Here is a 15966-nt window from a genome sequence, read left to right as displayed (position 1 = left end):
CAACCAATTTGGTTGAAAAATGAGGGCGTGACAGTGCCGCCTCAACTTTCACGAAAAGCCGGATATGACGTCATCAAAGACATTTATCAAAAAAATGAAAAAAACGTATGGGGATATCAATCCCAGGAACTCTCATGTCAAATTTCATAAAGATCGGTCCAGTAGTTTGGTCTGAATCGCTCTACACGCACGCACGCACACACGCACGCACACACACACACACACACACACATACACCACGACCCTCGTTTCGATTCCCCCTCGATGTTAAAATATTTAGTCAAAACTTGACTAAATATAAAAACCATAATTCCAATAACAAAAAGACGTCCGAGGTTAATCATATTTTGGTCAAGAATACAAATAACAATTATGTATCGATTCATTCTGGTTTGAATTCCTTTTAGCACATTGTAATTCAATCAAGTTGGCGTTTTAATGAAACAGATCCTTTGATTGGTCAGAATTCCCCAACTCATTAAAAATTAACAGGTCATTAATTGTCGATAACAACTCGCTAACAAGTCGCGTAAGGCGAAAATACAACATTTAGTCAAGTAGCTGTCGAACTCACAGAATGAAACTGAACGCAATGCCATTTTTCAGCAAGACCGTATACTCGTAGCATCGTCAGTCCACCGCTCATGGCAAAGGCAGTGAAATTGCCAAGAAGAGCGGGGTAGTAGTTGCGCTAAGAAGGATAGCACGCTTTTCTGTACCTCTCTTTGTTTTAACTTTCTGAGCGTATTTTTAATCCAAACATATCATATCTATATGTTTTTGGAATCAGGAACCGACAAGGAATAAGATGCAAGTGTTTTTAAATTGATTTGGACAATTTAATTTTGATAATAATTTTTATATATTTAATTTTCAGAGCTTGTTTTTAATCCGAATATAACATATTTATATGTTTTTGGAATCAGCAAATGATGGAAAATAAGATGAACGTAAATTTGAATCGTTTTATAAATTTTTATTTTTTTTTACAATTTTCAGATTTTTAATGACCAAAGTCATTAATTAATTTTTAAGCCACCAAGCTGAAATGCAATACCGAAGTCCGGGCTTCGTCGAAGATTACTTGACCAAAATTTCAACCAATTTGGTTGAAAAATGAGGGCGTGACAGTGCCGCCTCAACTTTCACGAAAAGCCGGATATGACGTCATCAAAGACATTTATCAAAAAAATGAAAAAAACGTATGGGGATATCAATCCCAGGAACTCTCATGTCAAATTTCATAAAGATCGGTCCAGTAGTTTGGTCTGAATCGCTCTACACGCACGCACGCACACACGCACGCACACACACACACACACACACATACACCACGACCCTCGTTTCGATTCCCCCTCGATGTTAAAATATTTAGTCAAAACTTGACTAAATATAAAAACCATAATTCCAATAACAAAAAGACGTCCGAGGTTAATCATATTTTGGTCAAGAATACAAATAACAATTATGTATCGATTCATTCTGGTTTGAATTCCTTTTAGCACATTGTAATTCAATCAAGTTGGCGTTTTAATGAAACAGATCCTTTGATTGGTCAGAATTCCCCAACTCATTAAAAATTAACAGGTCATTAATTGTCGATAACAACTCGCTAACAAGTCGCGTAAGGCGAAAATACAACATTTAGTCAAGTAGCTGTCGAACTCACAGAATGAAACTGAACGCAATGCCATTTTTCAGCAAGACCGTATACTCGTAGCATCGTCAGTCCACCGCTCATGGCAAAGGCAGTGAAATTGCCAAGAAGAGCGGGGTAGTAGTTGCGCTAAGAAGGATAGCACGCTTTTCTGTACCTCTCTTTGTTTTAACTTTCTGAGCGTATTTTTAATCCAAACATATCATATCTATATGTTTTTGGAATCAGGAACCGACAAGGAATAAGATGCAAGTGTTTTTAAATTGATTTGGACAATTTAATTTTGATAATAATTTTTATATATTTAATTTTCAGAGCTTGTTTTTAATCCGAATATAACATATTTATATGTTTTTGGAATCAGCAAATGATGGAAAATAAGATGAACGTAAATTTGAATCGTTTTATAAATTTTTATTTTTTTTTACAATTTTCAGATTTTTAATGACCAAAGTCATTAATTAATTTTTAAGCCACCAAGCTGAAATGCAATACCGAAGTCCGGGCTTCGTCGAAGATTACTTGACCAAAATTTCAACCAATTTGGTTGAAAAATGAGGGCGTGACAGTGCCGCCTCAACTTTCACGAAAAGCCGGATATGACGTCATCAAAGACATTTATCAAAAAACTGAAAAAAACGTCTGGGGATATCATACCCAGGAACTCTCATGTCAAATTTCATAAAGATCGGTCCAGTAGTTTAGTCTGAATCGCTCTACACACACACACAGACAGACAGACAGACAGACACACGCACATACACCACGACCCTCGTTTCGATTCCCCCTCGATGTTAAAATATTTAGTCAAAACTTGACTAAATATAAAAAAAGCCATTAACAACCTGCTGGTGAGGCGCATTGATACAACCTCAACTAGTCTCGGTTAGCTTTGAGAGTCATTTTACAAGTAGGAAATATGAAGGCCAACAAAATACCGAGCCCATAATAGTCACCTGGCTGGCTATAGTGGAAAGGTTACTTTTGTTGGTCACATTAGATATTATGTGTTTTGGAAAGTTCGTTTTATTTGCAGCCACAGTTTGGTAAACGACAAATGGCTAAACCCAACCACCTAAGAATGAGAAGCGTTTTTGTAACATGACCCATATTCTGCAAAAATGCAGCCATGACGCAGGGGGTAGGTTACAAAAAACCGTCATGTACCGCTTGACTGCATACGGATATAAGCAAATTATACCTTAAACGAAAGCTAAAGATTTTTGCCATCAGACAGCAAGTAAAATGCTTAATTCGTATACACAGTTTTATTTTTAACAACATCTGTATAACATGCGGACGACAAAACAGGAAATGCCATTTTCTCAATCGATATGTATAGCTAACTGAACGCCTGGTTGAAACCGCAATCAAAAACATCTTGAAAATTGTTTATTCTCACAGCTAGAATTATTTTACATCAACAATTGTTAATTTACCGAGGAAAACAACAGTCACATAAGATACATAATGGATGATTTTGAATCAACTCCGAAAACCGAACCGGGTCGAAGCAAAAAAGAGTTTACACATACACAGGCTTGAAAAAGGATAATTTGGTTCAATCTGTTAGATTTTTACCCATAACGTTAAAGATCAGCTTAATATAAAAGGAAAGTGATCATTGTAAAAGGATTTTGCTATCGCAAAATAATTCAACTTCCGGTTTTACCATATGGCGTCCATAATATTATCAATTTATTACATAGCGTGCATTTGTCAGAAATTATACTAAATGTTAGAAGCGATCTTAAAGTGAAAGTAACGTTTAATAAAAGTATGCGCATTTATTTATTGATTGATATATGACTAAAATAATGGACATGTAATTTAAACGTACAAAACGACATTTTGTACACTACCTCTCTAAAAAAAAACGCGACTATGACCGACCGATATGTATGTGTAAATTAGGTCATTGTTAGTGATGAAAACGGGTTTTCTTTAAAAGATAACACGCAAACTGTGAAGTTCAAGCCCATAAATGATTTTAGTACGACTTCTTCAAAACAGGTCTGTTTTTCGCTCCACCAGTTTCAGTTTTAATAAAATATATGTATAGCTCTCATTTTCAAAAAAAACTTATCTGCAATTCACTTAACCAAATACACAATGAACCCAGAAGGTATTACAGTGAGACACATTACAGTGACATATGTTATGATTCCCCTTATTTCAAAATATATGCATTTTAATTGGCAGACAAGATTCACGTCGTTGGTACGTGTCCTCTGGTGAGGCAACCGTTAGCATTTATTGTCGTAAAAATTGACATTTTTAAACATAAATCATGGACAAAAAACTAATTCTACAAAAAGTGCAGGTTTTCTTGGTATAGTCAGTTAAAGCATCTTAAAATTCAAGAAATTGTGCAATTACGTGTATGTATTTGAAATGGCAGAAAATATTGAATGATAGTGATTTTTGACTGATTGAAACCCTACCCCCACTAACAAAATGTGCCCTGAGATTAGGGGTGTTAGTTGAAGATGAATGAATAATGGCTATGGTTTTCCCCTAAAGTATTCAAAACCTAAACATATACATAGGCAAGATGTTCTACATTAACACAATTAACTTTTTAAACATATACATATGCTTAGTACACGATACTTCCGGTTTTTCTACCGGATGACTTATACATTTAAGGGGTAAACACCTTATCGTAGAAAAAGCTTTATTTTCAAAAAGTGCAAGTAATTATTAAAAATCATACATAATATTTATATATTGGAGTTAATTTTCCTTCGAAAGTCATTTGTTTCAAGTGGCAGACAATGTCAGTTGGAGAGTTACATGTACGTAAAGTGTATAACTGTTGTCTGTGATTAGTGCATTGTGTACACATTGGCACCATTTGATCCTAAATGCTAAACGATGTCGTGATCATACCACAGTTTTAGGATAATTTACATCGCATCGATTACTAAATTGATGGTAGAATTTCACTGATAAATTCTATTTCCGGTAGCGTCAGTGCCGTTATCTGAGATAGTAACGTTTTACATGGTTTCACGTTCAGTGGTGAACGTAACGTGTGGTTTAACAAAATTACTTGCACATACAATAGTGAAGTCTGTCTGTGTGTCTTTGTTTGTGTGTTTGTCTATGTCTGTCTGTGTGTTCGTCTGTTTGTCTCTCCCTCTGTCTGTCTATCTCTTTCTCTCTGTGTCTTTGTCTGTCTGTCTGTGTCTCTCTCTCTCTCTCTCTCTCTCTCTCTCTCTCATACTTCGCCATGCGGTCTATTTTTAGCCACCCCTGAGTTCATGCCTCTGTCACAACATGACAGTACACATTCCTGTGTTGACACGCCACGCTCTGCACGTGAGACAGACCCACCACCTGCCACTTACACTAGGCGCAGTGGAGAGGAACATGTAAACAATAGAGACGACACCATGTGTTTGGGCGCAAGTGGTTCGCAGACCAAAGACTGTTTGCATGATAGCCTAGTGCGGTAAATCAGACAGACGACAACAGTGAGAGTCTTGAACACATGGAAAAGATAACGTCTGAAAGAGGTATTGACATCAGACACATCAAGCTGCTGGCTAGTGAACTGAGAGACCGCCGTAAACAAAGACTTCTCCGCGATAGAAGAAGAAATGAATCTTTTGATACTGTTGTATTTGAACAACATATTGGCACCCAGAGTTTGTACTGCAAAAGTGATGATGTTGTGCTCATGTATGATTTCAACACAGATCGTAAACGCTGGTTCTTCGATCAGTCAGACAGCATGACCAAGATTCAGAAACATGCCATGTCGTGTCTTCGGACATTGCCCCCGATCAGCAAAGATCGGTACGCTGAATTGTACAAAGAAGAACTGGAAGAAGATCTGAGAATAGTGTCTCGCGTAGTCCGCTTTTACTTAGGATGAACAGTTTCAAACACAGTGATGTTTTCATTCTTGGAATGTCTAATGCTGATCAAATCATGATGTTATGATGAATGGTATTGGTGTGCAGTGTGAGTCAAGGTATCCCTGACTCTGACAAATGCAGTGGACTCTCTATCGGACTTCCAGTAGCGAGAACTTTGCGCGATCGTGCATGCTTCGGTATATAGAAAGCGCTTGTATTATGTGTCACCAGTCTTGTTATGGGCCGGAGGCCTAACAAATAAAATTTCCGACTCCGACTCTCTCTCTCTGCTTCTACATAATGCGCTTCATGTACATAAACTTATATGTTCTACCATTAATGTTTTTATGTAACCTTTTTTTTTCTTTTTTTTTTCTCTCCCTAGTCATAGTTATAGTAAAATAGTTTAGTCCCTCTTTAGGGCGAGGGCCAGATGCAAAAAAGCATATCTATGCTTATTCTTGTCACCCTCGAAAAATAAAGATTTGTCATTGTCATTGTCATTGTCTCTCTCTCTCTGCGAGGTAGGTGCACTTAAAGAGAAAGCAATACAGAAAGAAATGCATTTCTCTACCAAGAATGAAGTTTGTCTGTCTGTGTGTTTGTGTGCGTGTTTTTTTGGTTGCGTAAGTGTTTCTCTATAAGCATCTCTACGTCTTTGTTTGCGTAAAAATAAGTGCGTGCGTGCATGTGTGGGGGTTTCTGTGTCGGTTTGTCTCACTAAGTGTATGTCTGTCATTTTGTCGGTATGTTTGTGTATGTCTTTGTGTGTGTGTGTGTGTGTGTGTGTGTGTGTGTGTGTGTGTGTGTGTGTGTGTGTGTGTGTGTGTGTGTGTGTGCGTGCGTGCGTGCACGCCCGCGCGTGTGTGTGTGTGAGTGCGTGTGTGTGTGTGTGTGTGTGTGTGTGTGTGTGTGTGTGATTGCAATTATTCCTCCTTTTTACATTTAGTCAAGTTTTGACTAAATGTTTTAACGTAGAGCGGGGAATCGAGACGAGGGTCGTGGTGTATGTGCGTGTGTGTGTCTGTCTGTGTGTGTGTGTGTGTGTGTGTGTGTGTAGAGCGATTTAGACTAAACTACTGGACCGATCTTTATGAAATTTGACATGAGAGTTCCTGGGTATGATATCCCCAGACGTTTTTTTCAGTTTTTTGATAAATGTATTTGATGACGTCATATCCGGCTTTTCGTGAAAGTTGAGGCGGCACTGTCACACTCTTATTTTTCAACCAAATTGGTTGAAATTTTGGTCAAGTAATTTTCGACAAAGCCCAGACTTCGGTATTGCATTTCAGTTTGGTGGCTTAAAAATTAATTGATGACTTTGGTCATTAAAAATCTTAAAATTGTAAAAACAATATTTTATTTTATAAAACGATCCAAATTTACGTTCATCGTATTGGCCATCATTTTCTGATTCCATAAACATATAAATATGTTATATTTGGATTAAAAACAAGCTCTAAAAATTAAAAATTTAAAAATTATTATCAAAATTAAATTTTCGAAATCAATTTAAAAACACTTTCATCTTATTCCTTGTCGGTTCCTGATTCCAAAAACATATAGATGAAAGTGTTTTTAAATTGATAGTATGACCTCTTTTGACATTTCTGCTCCAGTCTTTTTCATTTCGATCTGTTGTAAAATATCTTTATGCTTGTTTTTATCGGTGTGTATTAACAAAGAGTAAAATGTTTGGTTCATGGTAAATTCAAATCTGCTTTAACGTTACAACCAGGGCATGTCAACCTCACTCAGAGATGAGCAACTGAAAATGTCCTTACCGCAAGTATGGTTTGAAAGCGGTGCAAAATTCTGATCACAAATACAACTGTGCTGTGCATCAGAACATGTGGCGTTGTCCACACAGGTTGGAAACTCGGCACACGTTTTGTCCTCCAATTTCCATGACACCTGCAAACCTACACAAACATCATGGCAACAGAAAATATTAAAAAAACAAAACAAAAATTCGCTGTTCTGCCCAATATAGGATGGCACCCACGAGGCTCTCCCAAGTGCGGGTGGCCCGGCGGGCGAAGAACTAAGAGAAACAGTAATGCGGTAAAGAGCGGCATGGAAGGTAATGTTTTAATCGACTTTTATTATCGTATTGATAAAAGATAATGATTTTTGTTTTGTTATTTCTCCTCTTAAACAACTTATTCTTAACATATATGTGTAAGAAAGATATATGTTGTCATGTTGTGATTGTTTTTGTGTACATACGACACGGCGAAGCAACCTGAGTGTACATATGTATAGAACGTATTATGTTTTAATCAGCCAGCGCTTTTAACCAGTGGTTCTGAAATTGTATCCCTTTTAATCATTTTGTGAAAATAAAAACTTTTTTAACGGCCCAATCCCAAGTAACGTACGTTGTCCAAGATTAAATACGGCGAGGTGGTAGAAGCCTACAATGTCTAAACATTTTATCGCATAACTTTTCAATTTGTTTCATGGTCCCCCCCCCCCCACCCTTTTTTTGTTTTCTTCCTCTTATTGTATTCAAGTAAATGTCCCAATATAGGTACGTCACTAGCTACCTCAGAGGACGTTAATCCCCAAAAGTCGGTTTGTTTGTTTGTTTGTTTGCTTAACGCCCAGCCGACCACGAAGGGCCATATCAGGGCGGTGCTGCTTTGACATATAACGTGCGCCACACACAAGACAGAAGTCGCAGCACAGGCTTCATGTCTCACCCAGTCACATTATTCTGACACCGGACCAACCAGTCCTAGCACTAACCCCATAATGCCAGACGCCAGGTGGAGCAGCCACTAGATTGCCAATTGTAAAGTCTTAGGTATGACCCGACCGGGGTTCGAACCCACGACCTCCCGATCACGGGGCGGACGCCTTACCACTAGGCCAACCCAAAAGTCGGTCAGTCAGTCGGTCAAAACAAAAACTTAGACAGATACCTTGCTTACTTTCCAAAAACAAAACAAATAACAAACACACAAACAAAAAACAACAAAAACCAAGAAAAGTTAATGAAAGAAATCTTTAAGTAAAGACAAAATAAAACATTCACAACAAATTTTCCATCTTTTCCAATTTCTCCATAAAATGTTCTTTTCATTTCATCAAATCTAGTGAGAGTTTTTGTTGGTTCGTTTGCTTTTTTTGTGCTTCTTTAAACAAATGGGAAATTTGAGTCAACTTAAAAATACATCCCTTCACGTGTAAACCTTGGTGTAAACCAACACTTATCTATCAAAAATTATACACGGGGTAAAAGTATTCTCCCAACAGGAAGCATGCCTGACTGCACTGTTTGTCGATTGAAATTGTTACGCTGAGTTACTTTTGCAACGGACGTCTTCGTAATTAAGCAAACTGTGTAAGCCATCTTGTAATCCACTAGTCTGTCAAACCCTTTTGACATGAGCGCGCAGGGTAAATCATTTAGACGCATATAAAGAAGCTACAGCCTGGCTGCTTTGTGTGCAGTCATGTCAGAAGTCTACAAACCGAAACAAGATTCCCTGCTAAACAAAATGGTTTCACATCGCCACAAGAGCTACTCTTTGCGGCTAGATGATTGTCAAGATGTCACAAGAAACCAGAAATACCTGAAATCGTTCTTTGAGCGTTCAATAATTGAAGTTTTCCAGGGACAACCTCTCCGTAACAACAGGGACAACCTCTCCGAAACAACACTTTTAGCCTGTGATTAGGGTGTTATAAACAGGTTCGACTTTATCTGTTTCACTATTAACATACCACACGTTCTTTCACGTTTGATACTGAATTTCTCATCACACAAACACTGCCTCCTGTTACGCGTTGTCCACACACGCAGTGACTTGACTGCAGTCAACATTCGGTACCTCAGCCTTCAGTCCTGGAAAGAGAAAGTGACTGATTTAGTTTGTTTGTTTGTTTTTTTGTTTGTTTGTTTGTTGCAAAAATTAAGGTGTTGATTTCAGGATATGGAAACAGTTTGTGTTTGACTTTGTTTTCATATGTTTGAGGATGTTTTCTTTCCTGGAAATAAAGAGTGTTGTTCTGAAAGAATTGTTAAAACCCAACAAAAAATATTAAAAAAACAAAAACAAACTTAGACAGATACCTAGCTTACTTTCCAAAAACAAAACAAATAACACACAAACAAAAAACAACAACAAACAAGAAAGGTTACTAAAAAGTATGCTTATGTAAAGACAAATTAAAACATTCACAACAAATTTTCCATCTTTTTAAATTTCTCGATAAAATGTTCTTTTCATTTCATCAAATCTGGTGAGAGTTTTTGTAGGTTCGTTTGCTTTTTACATTTAAATGTTTTAACATAGAGGGGGAATCGAGACGAGGGTCATGGTGTATGTGTGTATGTGTGTATGTGTGTATGTGTGTGTGTGTGTGCGTGTGTGTGTGTGTAGAGCGATTCAGAGTAAACTACTGGACCGATCTTTATGAAATTTGACATGAGAGTTCCTGGGTATGATATCCCCGAACATATTTTCCTTTTTTTCGATAAATGTCTTTGATGACGTCATATCCGGCTTTTTGTAAAAGTTGAGGCGGCACTGTCACACCCTCATTTTTCAATCAAATTGATTGAAATTTTGGCCAAGTAATCTTCGTCGAAGGCCGGACTTCGGTATTGCATTTCAGTTTGGTGGCTTACAAATTAATTAATGACTTTGGTCATTAAAAATCTAAAAATTGTAAAAAAAAATTAATTATAAAACGATCCAAATTTACGTTCATCTTATTCTTCATCATTTTCTGATTCCAAAAACATATAAATATGTTATATTTGGATTAAAAACAAGCTCTGAAAATTAAAAATATAAAAATTATGATCAAAATTAAATTTTCGAAATCAATTTAAAAACACTTTCATCTTATTCCTTGTCGGTTCCTGATTCCAAAAACATATAGATATGATATGTTTGGATTAAAAACACGCTCAGAAAGTTAAAACGAAGAGAGGTACAGTAAAGCGTGCTATGAAGCACAGCGCAACCGCTACCGCGCCAAACAGGCTCGTAACTTTCACTGCCTTTTGCACTAGCGGCGGACTACGTTCAGTTTCATTCTGTGAGTTCCACAGCTTGACTAAATGTAGTAATTTTGCCTTACGCGACTTGTTTGTTTTGCGCACACACACACACACACACACACACACACACACACACACACACACACACACACACACACACACACACACACACACATTAATGGTCGAATAGTTCACCGTAAATCAGACAATTAGCCACAAACACAGGTTCCATCATTTCAACAGAAAGCAAACACCACATACCGCAGGTACCATCATTTCTGACGCTGAACTTTTCATCACACAGACATTGCTGGCTGGTTGTGTCGCATGAAGCGTCTTCCACACACGCAGTGACTTGCCTGCAGTCAACATCAGGTACTTTGGCTTTTAGACCTAAATAAAATGGATAGAAAACTTGTCTTGGTCATGACTTCCTGTTAAATAAACCTAAAAAAAGTCTCCCATGTAAGAAAAAAAAATCTTTCTTGAGTTGTGCTTTGTTGTTGTTGTGGTTGTTTTGGTTGTTGTGGTGGTGTGGTTGCGGTTGTTCTGGTTGTTTTGGTTGTTGTGGTGGTGTGGTTGCGGTTGTTGTGGTTGTTTTGGTTGTTGTGGTGGTGTGGTTGCGGTTGTTGTGGTTGTTTTGGTTGTTGTGGTGGTGTGGTTGCGGTTGTTGTGGTTGTTTTGGTTGTTGTGGTGGTGTGGTTGCGGTTGTTCTGGTTGTTTTCCAACAGATTGTGTTAGTAGCACAGACTTTTCTTTTTCAACTTGAATACGTATCATGCGTCGGATGCACTTACAATAAAAAGAAAGCTGTCCAGGGAGAAGCTATTTCAACAAAACTTGTATGAGAATGAAACCGTTATGTTTGGCATGTGAATATAATTGAGGTGTTTGTAGTGAACAACTCTTATTACCGCAAGTTCGATTTGGAAGCGGTGCGAACTTGTCGTCACAGACACAGCTGTGTTGAGCATCTGTACACGTGGCGTTGTCTACACACAGCGGAAAGTCTGCACATGTTGTGTTCTGGAGTCTCACCGAGACTTGTAAACCTGTAATCAAAAATCAGTCGTGAGCAGTCGAGCGCTGAAAAAGTAACGTTCATAGTAAACGTCAATATAAACGTCAATATAAAATTCCAATTTGTAGCTACACGCCTGCAAATCTAATTCTACATATTTTATTGCAGATATATCAAGTATTTAAAATGAAGCACAAACCCACAAAAGAAAACATCGGTGTTACACATCCTGAAACCGCTATATCAGACATATCTCTTGAGGAGGAAAAGAAGGGATGTCCATCCCCAATGCGTAAAAGCAAGCTACATTTTTACATGTATGACCGTTTTAACCTCGCCATTAGTCAGCCATACGCCGATTCCGGGGGTGATTCTAAACAATAACCAAAGAGGGAGAAAATAATACTCTGTTTCGGAGGATGCATGCTGGTTATGTTCGTGTTTCTATCTCCCACCAAACCCTGAAATGGATTACTAGAAATGCATGTTCCCTGCGTACTTGGTCTTGTGCTCGCGTGTCCACACAAAGAACAACGATAACAAGAAACTAGCAGGTAACTAGCAGGTATGTTCATCAGTTGACATGGAAGATCTGAAAAAATTTAGGATTTGAACCCCGAATCTTCCAAATGGAAGGTCGACATCTTAATCACTAGGCTATTGTGCTTATCCTCTATACCTTCAAGTTTTCATGAAGTGGAACACTGAGATATAAAGCCAGATGGAATCTTACCACAAGTGCCCTCCTCTTTACTGCTCAAATCCTTATAGCAGAGAGATTATCTATTCACAGTAAAACGCTAAACAACAAAAGCAGATATGAAGCCAGAAGGAATCTTACCACAAGTACCCTCCTCCTTAACACTGAAGTCCTTATCGCAGAGACACTGTTCCGTCTTAGTGTCACAGCTGGCGTGTTCCACACATGACGTCATATCCATGACCTGACTGCAGTCAACACTTGCCACCCCAGCTTTCAGCCCTGAAAGAAAAACAAAGATAGCACTTTCTTACTTACTTACTTACTGACTAAATTACTTACTTGCTTACCTGTGACTGTGTCAATAAAACACATGTAACTAGTCATTTGATCATATTTGATCATATATTTACTGCATCGTGGCAGGGATGGAAGTTCGGAAGATGCTCAGTGTTTCTGACTTTTACAAAGGTTTTATGTACGATTTTGACATTCTGCGTAGCTCGAAAATGTGAAGGCTATTGGGAAATCTTTATTTGAATCATGAATTCTTATTTCCTGACGGTTACTTTTATCCACGCCAATGCAGCAAATAGCATCTTTTAATTCATTTCAATCGTTTCAATTTTTCTCAGTTTATACACAATGGACGTTTTGGTTGAATTGACTTACGACAGATGTAACCGCTGGGATGGTATTCTTTGAGACACCGACACTGCTTGGTTCCATGCAGGTCACAATATTCATCCATGTAGCACATGTTGTTATTCCACGCTGAGCATTCCTCGCCGAGCTCCAGCACTGCAAACCAAGCCAGATAACATCATAGAACATACAATGTACATCCATTTATCCTACATACGTGAGAGAGACACCCGTGAGATAATAATCGTTCAAATCAGACGTGTGTATAGGGGAGACCGGGGATAGTCGGCCCCCGGGGTAAGTTGGACTATTGGCTTTTATTTGATTCCTTTGGTGTATTTAGACATTTTGGTCATGTGACTACGTCACGCGACTGCCCGCCTTCCTGCACAGAAAATATGGCGCCAATCTGATGCAGATATTGGAGGTAAGTGATAAAAAACTGATTTTGATCATTTGGAGTAAATTTGTTAAAGATTTGTTTGGATCAGATTTCAGCGCTAATGAATCGCATCAGTCAGACAAAAACATATATGAACAAAACATGTATATCAACGGTTTCACTGGAAAGTGATACTTTTGCTCTGCCCAGTGTCAGTGTTTATTGCTACCCCTCCAAATAAAATTTCCTGTGTTGGGGTAAGTTGGTCCTCATGTGATGGGGCACGTTGGTTCCAGGGGCCGACTTGCCCCGGGGGGTAGGGCCAACATGCCCCATATAGTGTATATTCTTTTTTCGTGATAATACACTGTTGTTGTGTTTATTTGTTCTTTTAAATAACCGTGAGATTGATGTGTGTGTGTGTGTGTGTGTGTGTGTGTGTGTGTGTGTGTGTGCGTGTGTGTGAAAGAGAGAGAGAAAGCCTGTGTGCGTGCCAAATCACTGGGACACTTTGGTGATTTATTTTTTGCATTTGTGTAGGTTCCACTATGGTGAGAACATATGAAAGAAAGACCAGCAGAGGATGCATGCCAGATGTAATTCGCAGGGCGATAGATCACTACCACACCACAGAAGATGGGGTGAAGAAAACTGCTGCTCTTTTCGACGTGCCAAAGACAACACTCCGACGCCAGCTTCTGAAATTTAAGAACCTGTCTGCCCCACAGCGAGAGAAAAATGTTGCAGGTCTTCCTTTAGGGTATACCCGACACCGACAGGTCTTCACTGACGAACAGGAGTTGGCACTGGTCAAGTACCTAAAGGATGCTTGTGACATATATTTTAGATTGTGCCCAATCGAGGTCCGTGTCTTGGCATATCAGTGTGCAAAGCAATTAGTACATAGATAGATAGATAGATAATTTATTGCCAAGTGTACAATACATGAATGAACATAAAAAATACACGAGGAAAGCAGCTTGCTGTGTGATAAAAACAAAAATAAATAGCATTCATACATCACTGGCGCATAGCATCATACATACATGGGTAAGACAATTTGGTATCACAGTAACTAATACATACACTATACAGACATGGTGAGAACTATGAAACTCTAAGAGCTATCGGAACCACAATAAAAGTACGCAGAATAAGATAGGATCCCCCCCCCCCCCCACTATCAACTACTGTAAGAACTGAACATGTTCCATACTGATAAAATGTACCTCTAAAACAGCACATAAAAATAAACTCTTCCAACACATCACAGTGGTTAAAGAACGACTAAAACTACTAAAACATACTAGATGTGTATTCCGGTAATATAACCAGCTGCTAAAACATAGTCTGGCTTCATCGCGTCACAGTGGTGTCACCATGCTAAAACCCACTCTATATATCACAGTATGTCATGTCAGCTACTAAAATCATACTCCTAGAGCATCCTAAAACGTGTCACAGTCTGTAGAGTTCATTTACCGGTTATTAAAAGCCAGGACAGCCTGGGGGTAGAAACTGTTTCTGAGTCTTGCCGTACGGCATCTGAGGGTTCTGAGCCTGCGCCCCGAGAGCAGAGGCTGGAAGAGATGACCAGCCGGGTGTGTGGGATCCTGCATGATGGACCTACATTTCCTCATCATGCGCAGGATGTGAAGGGAGTCTATAGAGGGGAGATCTCTGCCAATGATCCTGCTGGCAGCCCTAACGACCTTCTCCAGTTTTTCTTTCTCAAACTGGCAGGAGCTGCTGTACCAAACCGTGATAGAAAAGGTAAGGAGACTCTCTACAGCAGCCCTGTAGAACTGGGACATGATGGAGGAGGACACTTTGAACTTCCTCAGCTGTCTCAGGAAGTAGAGACGCTGATGGGCCTTCTTTACTGAAAGGTCAGTATGAACAGCCCAGCTAAGGTCATTGGAGATGGTCACCCCTAGAAATTTGAAGGAATCAACCTGCTCTACGTTCTCACCGCTGATGGTGAGTGGTAAGAGGGGAGTCTTTTTCTTCCTACGGTCAAAGACCATCTCCTTGGTTTTGGTGACGTTAAGGTCAAGGTCATTAGCCACACACCAGCCCGACACTCTCGCAACCTCCGCTCGCTACCCCGACTCATCACCGACACTGATCAGGCCTTCCAGAGTAGTGTCATCGGAGAACTTCAGGATGACTACTGAGGGGTCATGGCTCACGTTGTCGTTGGTGAAGAGGGAGAACAACAGTGGGGAGAGAACACACCCCTGTGGGGCACCAATGTTCAAGGTGATTGAGCTAGAAGTACTGCTGCCTACTCTTACAACCTGAGGCCTATCCAACAAAAAATCTAGAACCCACTTACAAAGGGATTCCTCGACGCACATGCCAGTGAGCTTGGAGAACAGTTTATGTGGAACAATGGTGTTAAAGGCAGAGCTATAGTCAATGAAAAGAACTCTAGCATAGCTACCAGACTTCTCCAGGTGCTCAACAATATGATGTAGACCTAAGGCTACTGCATCGTCCACGGAACGGTTGGCCCGATATGCAAACTGGTGAGGGTCAAGACTAGCATCAGTGGCTACCTTCAAGCGCTGGAGCACTAAACGCTCCAAACACTTCATCACGACTGAAGTCAATGCCACAGGGCGGTAGTCGTTGAGACCAGAAACGTTAGCCTTCTTCGGTACAGGCACCAC

At 39.3% G+C, this 15966-nt stretch overlaps 1 protein-coding gene across 8 annotated transcripts in view; it reads right to left on the bottom strand.

Moving 5' to 3' along the window:
- The window catches only part of LOC138950918 (multiple epidermal growth factor-like domains protein 10), a 59421-nt gene that overhangs the window by 16236 nt on the left and 27219 nt on the right, over window positions 1–15966 (bottom strand). For 7 of the 8 annotated variants that reach the window (XM_070322629.1, XM_070322623.1, XM_070322626.1 and 4 more), the window contains 5 exons: window positions 12937–13065; window positions 12406–12546; window positions 11458–11595; window positions 10805–10936; window positions 7311–7448 (listed from right to left, as the gene is read on the bottom strand). In XM_070322629.1, coding sequence (XP_070178730.1) covers window positions 7311–7448; window positions 10805–10936; window positions 11458–11595; window positions 12406–12546; window positions 12937–13065 — 678 coding nt within the window. The remainder of the gene's footprint in view (window positions 1–7310; window positions 7449–10804; window positions 10937–11457; window positions 11596–12405; window positions 12547–12936; window positions 13066–15966) is intronic. The other variant, XM_070322630.1, reaches the window with a different exon arrangement.

This window comes from Littorina saxatilis, linkage group LG16 (assembly GCF_037325665.1).
Source record: "Littorina saxatilis isolate snail1 linkage group LG16, US_GU_Lsax_2.0, whole genome shotgun sequence".
Lineage (NCBI taxonomy): Eukaryota > Metazoa > Mollusca > Gastropoda > Littorinimorpha > Littorinidae > Littorina > Littorina saxatilis.
This window is presented reverse-complemented; position numbering and strand designations above follow the sequence as displayed.